The sequence below is a fragment of the Oncorhynchus keta genome, chromosome 19 (genome assembly GCF_023373465.1).
Source record: "Oncorhynchus keta strain PuntledgeMale-10-30-2019 chromosome 19, Oket_V2, whole genome shotgun sequence".
Lineage (NCBI taxonomy): Eukaryota > Metazoa > Chordata > Actinopteri > Salmoniformes > Salmonidae > Oncorhynchus > Oncorhynchus keta.
In genome coordinates, this window is record NC_068439.1 from 58,021,038 (window position 1) to 58,029,612 (window position 8,575).

At 43.6% G+C, this 8,575-nt stretch overlaps 1 protein-coding gene across 1 annotated transcript in view; it reads left to right on the forward strand.

Annotated features, from left to right (window-relative positions):
• Positions 1–8,304, forward strand: part of esr2a (estrogen receptor 2a) — a 31,816-nt gene extending 23,512 nt beyond the window's left edge. Inside the window, exons 5-10 of the mRNA XM_035794019.2 lie at positions 3,189–3,497; positions 4,766–4,904; positions 5,020–5,153; positions 5,787–5,970; positions 6,711–6,975; positions 7,257–8,304. Of these exons, the coding sequence (XP_035649912.2) occupies positions 3,189–3,497; positions 4,766–4,904; positions 5,020–5,153; positions 5,787–5,970; positions 6,711–6,975; positions 7,257–7,262 (1,037 nt within the window). The 3' untranslated portion in view covers positions 7,263–8,304. The remainder of the gene's footprint in view (positions 1–3,188; positions 3,498–4,765; positions 4,905–5,019; positions 5,154–5,786; positions 5,971–6,710; positions 6,976–7,256) is intronic.
• The last annotated feature ends 271 nt before the right edge of the window (positions 8,305–8,575 follow it).

Genomic DNA, 8,575 nt, shown 5'->3' on the forward strand with positions numbered 1-8,575 from the left:
CAAGTGGACAAGAAATATAGTTGCTATTTGCTTTCTCTACTCTGTGAGCCTTGTGCATCAGGTGGATGTCTAGGATGTTTTGCTCCCTTCAATGTAATGATCTGTTTGTACCAAGATAAATTACGGTTCAGTTGCTATAGAGACACAGGTTGGTACGGTTGTCATTTCATTGTTTGTTGATCACACATTTCCTCGTCAAGATGAACATTTTGATTTGAAATCCAAACCTAGATAGCAAAGTACAAGGCTACTTCATGCAAGACGACTGAAGTCTAGAAAGCATAGGGTGGCCGTCCTTTCGCTTGCCGTCGCAGTGGTGTGTCATAGTGACCACCTGCTGGGTGCCGGCGAACTGTGGCTCTTTGTGACGATTCAACACGTAGAATCGTAAACTGGAAAAAGACAGCCGCTATTGTTGTCAGAGACACTTGCCCATTAATCGTTGTGGTGATATTCCCTATCTTTCTATCTGTGAGATATAGAGTGCATTCGGAAAGTATTCAGACCCCTTGACTTTTTCCACATTTATGTTCTGTTACAGCATTATTCTAAAATTGATTAAGTCGTTTTTTTCCCCCTCGTCAATCTACACTCAATGCCCCATAAGGGTTTTACAAATGTATAAATAAATAAAATACAGAAATAGAGCTGAAAACACTCCCACTGGCTGGCCAATAGATGTTCTCATGGAGTTTTCATTCACTAGGGTTTTCCATACATGTATCTAAAGCCATCCCTTTAAATTTAGTGTACCTTTCATTTGAATTTATCAACAGACTCTCTAAAATAGGCATAGGCAATCCTCGCCCTGGAGTGCTGCAGGCACGTCATGTTTTTGATTTAATTGACCTGGAACACCAGGTGTGTTGAATTTATTGATCAGTTCGGCGAATTTATCCCTGAACTGATCAATTGGCTCAGTTGGTCACGTGTGGTGCCTAGTTGGAACAAAATCCTGCAGTACAGTGCATTCGGAAAGTGTTCAGAACGCTTGACTTTTTCCACATTTTGTTACGGTAAAGCCTTATTCTGAAATGGATTAAATCGTTTTATATACACACACACAATACCCCATAATGACAAAGCAAAAACAGGTTTTTAGAAATGTTTGCAAATTTATCGAGAGAAAAAATACGGAAATATCACATTCACATATGTATTCAGACCCTTTACTCAGTACTTTGTTGAAGCACCTTTGGCAGTGATTACAGCCTCAAGTCTTCTTGGGTAGGACACTACAAGCTTGGCACACCAGTATTTGGGGAATTCCTACCATTCTTCTCTGCAGATCCTTTCAAGCTCTGTCAGGTTCGATGGGGACCGTCACTGCACAGCTATTTTCAGGTCTCTCCAGAGATGTTCGATCGCGTCCAAGTCGGGGCTCTGGCTGGGCCACTCAAGAACATTCAGAGACTTGTCCCGAAGTCACTCCTGCGTTGTCTTGGCTGTGTGCTAAGGGTCATTGTCCTGTTGGAAGGTTGAACCTTCGCCCCAGTCTGAGGTCCTGAGCACTTTGGAGCAGGTTTTCATTAAGGATCCCTCTACTTTACTCTGTTCATCTTTTCATCGATCCTGACTAGTCTCCCAGTCCCTGCTGCTGAAAAACATCCCCACAGCATGATGCTGCCACCACCATGCTTCACCATAGGGATGGTGCCAGGTTTCCTTCAAACTTGACATTTGGCATTCAGGCCAAAGAGTTCAATCTTGGTTTCATCAGACCAGATCATCTTGTTGCTCATCTGGGGGTCCTTTAGGTGCCTTTTGGCAAACTCTGTCATGGGGCTGTCATGTGCCTTTTATTGAGGAGTGGCCTCTGTCTGGCCACCCTAACATAAAGGCCTGATTGGTGGAGTGCTGCAGAGATGATTGTCCTTCTGGAAGGTTCTCCCATCTCCACAGATGAACTCTGGAGCGCCATCAAAGTGTCCATCGGGTTCTTGGTCACCTCCCTGACCAAGGCCATTCTCCCCCGATTTCGCAGTTTTACCGGGCGGCCAGCTCTAGAAGGGTCTTGGTGGTTCCAAACTTCTTCCATTTAAGAATGATGGAGGTCACTGTGTTCTTGGGGACCTTCAATGCTGCAGAAATGTTTTAGTACCCTTATCCAGATCTGTGCCTCGACACAATCCTATCTTGAAGCTCTACGGACAATTCCTTCGACCACATGGCTTGGTTTTTGCGCTGGCATGCACTGTCTACTGTGTGACCTAATTTAGACAGGTGTGTGCCTTTCCAAATCATGTCCAATAAATTGCATTTACCACAGGTGGACTCCAATTAAGGTGTAGAAACATCTCAAGGATGATCAATGGAAAGAGAATTCACCTGAGCCCAATTTCGGGTCTCATAGCAAAGGGTCTGAATACCTACAGTACTTGTCAAAAGTTTGGACACACCGATCGATTCATTCCAGGGTTTTTCTTCATTTTTACTATTTTCTACAATGTAGAATAATCGTGAAGACATCAACACTATGAAATAAAACATACGGAATCATGTAGTAACCAAAAAAGTGTTAAACAAATCTAAATATATTTTATATTTGAGATTCTTCAAAGTAGGCAAACCTTTGCCTTGATGACAGCTTTGCAAACTCTTGGAATTATCTCAACCAGCTTCACGAAGTATGGAATGGATTTCCATTAACAGTTGTGTCTTGTTAATTTGGGGAATTTCTTTCCTTCTTAAGAGGTGGTATACAAAATATAGCCCTATTCCAAATTATGGCAAGAGCAGCTCAAATAAGCAAAGAGAAATGACAGTCCGTCATTAATTTAAGACACGAAGGTCAGTCAATCCAGAACAGTTCAAGAACTTTGAAAGTTTCTTCAAGTGCCGTCACAAAAAAATTGCTGCAAAGAAACCACTACTAAAGTACACAAATAATAAGAAGAGACACGAGCAATGGACATTAGACCGGTGGAAATGTTTCCTTTGGTCTGTCCAAATTTGAGATTTTTGGTTCCAACCGCCATGTCTTTGTGAAATGCAGAGTAGATGAACGGATGATCTCTGCATGGAGGAGGAGGTGTGATGGTGTGGGTTGCTTTGCTGGTGAGATTGTCAGTGATTTTATTTAGAATTCAAGGCACACTTAACCAGCATTCTGCAGTGATACACCATCCCATCTGATTTGCGCTTAGTGGGACTATAATTTGTTTTTCAACACCTCCTTTTTCCCTCAGGCATGCGTCGCGACCGCAGCAGCTACCGGGGTCATCAACCGAGGCGCGTGGGTCGCTTCTTCACCCGGGGCACTGCTAGCGGGCCCAAGCGGGTCCTCGCTGAGGGGGGCGAGCCAATCAAGGAACTCTGCCCCACAGTATTAACCCCGGAGCAGCTGATTGGCCGGATCATGGAGGCAGAGCCACCGGAGATCTTCCTCCAGAAGGACATGAGGAGGCCCCTGACGGAGGCCAACGTCATGATGTCACTCACCAACCTGGCCGACAAGGAGCTGGTCCACATGATCAGCTGGGCCAAGAAGATCCCAGGTTGGTGTTGATTGATTTATTGTCTGTTTTTTTATCCACAATTAAAAAACAATACTTTCTTAGCATCATATGTTCAATTCTATTCCATTCTTTGTGCACAAGTTGAGTACAGCAGAAAAACTGTATAAAACATTGACACAATGAACAGGAGGCCGAAAAGTCTTGTGTTCCTGTGTCCATGTAAAGCCTATATGTGTATCCTCTGTCAATGGGTGTGACAATAACAGAGTGACAGAGCATTAAGTACAGTCTACTGTTGAGTAACCTGAATCAATTGAATACATTTTTCTTAACATTTTCCGGCATAACAGTGTAATAATGTTCTAATTTCCTGTTTTCAACAACTGTTGTCTCTTATTCTCAACAGTGATATTCAGGTAGTCAGAATGTAAAAAGGAAGACCGATTTAGAAGACAACGGAAGGTCTGAAACGGGATTTGTACCCATGTCTCCTGGGGTATATGTGGTTCGGGGGGCTCAGAGAGCAAACATGAATTTTGCATGTCAATCTCTCCTGGTTGATTTTAAAATAATAATAATAAATAAAACAGATAAAAATACACCTTATGGAACAGCAGGGACTGTGAAGCAACACAAACATTGGCAGCAGCTAATTGAGGATCAATAATAAATACAAATACTGTGCAACAAGCATCGATGTACTATAGTCTACACTCCTAAGGGACACTGCAAAAAGTATAGGGTAGTTTGGGATGTCTAGTTTTCTGTGCTAGAGAAGCATTGCCCCTGCTTTATTCCGTGGAACCCCATTGTCTGCTCGGGTTGAAGTAAAGTAAAAGGTAATATGTAAATGGCCGTGTACACACTTAAGTTGTGCAGCTGATGTACAACGCATTGGACACAACGGTTGTGATACAGTGGAGAGATATTCTGCATTGAAGTAATAGGTTGTGCACAATGGTAGTGTAAACATTTTTGTTCTGACAAACACTCCAATGTATCACAAACATAAATGGTGTCACAATCATTGTGTCAGATGTGTTGTATATCAGTTCTACCTGAGTGTGTACGGGGCCATAATCTACTCACTTTTTGCTGTTCATAAATATGACTTTTTTAAGTATCCCCAAGTGTCATTATTACATTGCGAACAACAAAACCGCGTCTACCGTGAGCAGTATGCGGGAACATTGCCTTTAAATTTGAAACGTGCTGTAGCGCAGCTCTTCAGCACTATGGATTGAGTCTGACCCTAGATCAGCGCTCTGAGATGCTTTATGAATACGGGCCCTGCTATGTCTTTACAGGATTTGTGGACCTGTGCCTGTTCGACCAGGTGCACCTGTTGGAGTGCTGCTGGTTGGAGGTGCTGATGCTAGGGCTCATGTGGAGGTCTGTGGACCACCCTGGTAGGCTCATTTTTTCCCCCGACCTCAGCCTGAACAGGTGACCACCCTCTCTCTACTCCTGGATTAAGCATTTGTATGATTTCTAAAATATTTTCACAGTGGATCCAAAAGAAGTATTCAAATGCGGTGTGACTGTGTGTCTGTGTTTTCAGGGAAGAGGGGAGCTGTGTGCAGGGTTTCGTGGATATCTTTGACATGCTGCTAGCTGCCACCTCCAGGTTCAGAGAGCTCAAGCTGCAGAGGGAGGAGTACGTCTGCCTCAAGGCCATGATCCTCCTCAACTCCAGTACGTGGGTGTTAATGTGTGCGTTTGTGTTTGTGCATGTTTGTGTGTTATGCATCTGTTTGTCTGGCCTTCTGTCTGTACTTTTGTCTGTCGGTACTGCATCTTTATAAGTATTTTTTACTTCCTATTTGATTTATTTATATCATGCATATCAAGATTAACCACAAGTCTGTTGGACCATTTATCCAGTGTAATCCTATCTGTTTGGGAGTCTCGGGAGGGTTGGCAAGGACAACCAGAGGAATAACTCACTCTGACAAGGCCTAATGAGAACACTGTCTCTCTCTACTCCCATCATAGTTACTGTTTAACACTTAAAGACCTAACAGTCAGAACCTGTTTCAAGGTCAGTGGATCACAAAAAATAACATTTTGTTTCACTTAACTGTAACCAAAGTAATCGCATTTAATAATGCTACATGTTGGAAATTATTTATGAAGTGTAGCAAAGGTGGTTTGGTGAAATGTGCTTACACAATAAGTCACCTTTCCTGAGACCTGAATATTTGTGCTAGCTCCCAGAGATAAAGGCTTGGCTTTAGCGTAGAGGGCTAATGTGGTTTTGAGTCATTGCGACAACTACAATTACGTTTTTTCTTTATTTTCTCAACTGTGTGCGTTTTGTGGTCGCAGACATGTGCCTGAGCTCCTCGGAGGGGAGCGAAGAGCTGCAGAGTCGCTCGAAACTCCTGCGCTTGCTGGATGCCGTAACAGACGCACTGGTGTGGGCCATCGCAAAGACAGGCCTCAGCTTTCAGCAGCAGTCTGCGCGCCTCGCCCACCTGCTGATGCTGCTGTCACACATCCGCCACGTCAGGTACAGTAGCCACAATATGGCCAGTTATCATTTTGCCACTACGGTATAGTCAAATTTTCAATACGGTCACCGCCGTCAAGATTGAGCCACCACATTGTCACTACCGTCACGACTGTTTGCTGCTACCACGAGTGATCTTTTAATTAAGCTTGCGTTATACAGAAAAAGCTTTTCAACCAACATGGTGTTTACAAGGTAATCTGATGAAGACCATGGGCTCTACTCAATCAGATCCGCTTTAGCTGACATCCACATCACGGGTGTTTTGGTGGTGTCGGAACTATGTAGATAAGTGAAAATTGACTTTGTCTGAGGATGACAGAGTGTAGGGGTCTACGACCCTAATATGATATATCATCTGACTCCATTATCCTTTGAATGCTATAGGCTCATAAAATGAATCTAACCAAGGTCACCACTCAGAATACTATAAAATGCATGTGTCTAGGTTTACCATTATGCAATTATTAAGAGGCTAAGGGACAAGGAGCTAATATCTTGCGATCAATGTTTATACTGTATTATTGACTGTATGTTTGTTTTACTCCATGTGTAACTCTGTGTCGTTGTATCTGTCGAACTGCTTTGCTTTATCTTGGCCAGGTCGCAATTGTAAATGAGAACTTGTTCTCAACTTGCCTACCTGGTTAAATAAAGGTGAAATAAATAAAAAAATATATATTTAAAAAATCACGAAAAGCAGTGAGTGTACATGACCTCTGTCTTTGCTCATTGTGCAGTAACAAGGGCATGGACCACCTGCACTGCATGAAGATGAAGAACGTGGTGCCCCTGTACGACCTGCTGCTGGAGATGCTGGATGCCCACATCATGCACAGCCCACGGCTGCCCCATCAAGCCAACTCAGCGGGCCCCTGTCCAGAGGTGAGCCCCCCGCAGCCCACCACCTCAGCAGCTGCCCCGGCCAGACTTGGACCCCCAGCAGCAGAAGCGAGCCTCAACAGCAGGAGCAATTGGACTGCAGGGACCCCGGTAGAAAGACAGGTATGCACTCTCCTGTCTCATGTCATTCCTTCTCCTGCCGTTTTGCCCTTGAGCAAGGCACTTAAACCCCTCAAACAACTTCAAGGGTGCCGCACCGTGGTCTCTGTCTCTCTCTCTGTCTCTCTGTCTGTCTCTCTGTCTCTCTGTCGAAGGGATGGGTTCAAATAAAATAGATCCTTAATTTCAGAGATCTCAAAAAGACAAAGAACTCTTATTTTCTGACGCCAACCTGCTATTATCCCCTCCCTTTTTCTGTCCTTTCCTCTTTGTCACTTTATTAGTGGTGAAAAGGGATCTCTAGCAGCAAAAAGGACAATGGAGAGAATGTGACTGGGACCCTTGTGGACGGCTACTTCTTGGAACGGCTTTTAACACCACTCTGAAACAGAGGAACTGGAACGAGTATAAGGGTTTTTCAGATCGTGCCTGGGAGGGGCTGCATCCCAATGCTGTCCAATGAAATCTCCTTTCAGGCATTAGCACTGTTCTTGACTGTTTTCTCGGAGGTCGCAAACATAAAAAATATAACAATATTTAATGTCCCTGCTAAAGCTGCCTTTTGGTTTATGATCAGGTTTGAATGTAGCCTAGCTGGGGCGACCCACGTGACCACCCAGCGAGGACAAGTTGTGACTGACTGGTCTGGAAAGGAGGCAGTTTGTTAATGCAACATTTGCTCAGAAATTGAGCAGACTCATCAATTTAGTTTTATGAAATGTTTTTTTTCCCCCCCAGGGGCTTGAGACCTCTCATCGTTTGGATTTGAAAATCCAACAGTTGTAATGGAAGGGAGTGGCGCTCCTGTGTTTTGAGTGAGAACCAACCAGAAAAAGCACAGCCCTTCATTAACAACGCATCGTGCTGACAACATCAAAACAGCCTTTCCAGACTCTGAAGTCAGGAGACTTCAAGTTCGGTATCAGCCATACTAGTTTGAAAGTAGAATCTATGAGAAAGTCTGAAATTAAACATCAGTGGATGAGTGGCAATGAAGGAAAGGAAGGAGATGAGAGGAAGGCAGTTAGGAGTAACCTACTGGGACACAGAAAAGCCCAAGAAAAGGCACTTTCAACAGTCATCATGGACTCTCCCCTCTTCTTTTGTACTGTCTGAGGGCGACAGGTAGCCTAGTCGTTACAGCGTTGAGCCAATAACCTGAGCCGACAACGTGCAAAATCTGTCGATGTGCCCTTAACCCTAATTTGCTCCAGGGGCTCCATACTACAATGGCTGACCCTGTAAAACAACTCCTATTCACTGCACCTATCTGGTGTGTGACGTGTTGTTTATTTGTTTACTGTCAATGGGATAATCTGTATAAATAAAGCATCAATATAAATAAATATAACTTTGAGTGACAATCAAAGTCATGGAAGAAAGAAAAACACATTTTAAAAGTATATACTTCACCTCAAGATCTTATTCCTTTGCTTTACCCTTAGGTTTTTGTTCCACCATCTGTATAGCTTCAAACTTTGCATACAGTACGCAAATTAGGCACATGTCCTAATAAACAAATATATTTCCAGCTGAAAAGGTGGAGGTGAAGGGTCACTCTACTGTCATTCCACTCTAGAACACATTCCCTTAAAGGTGGACT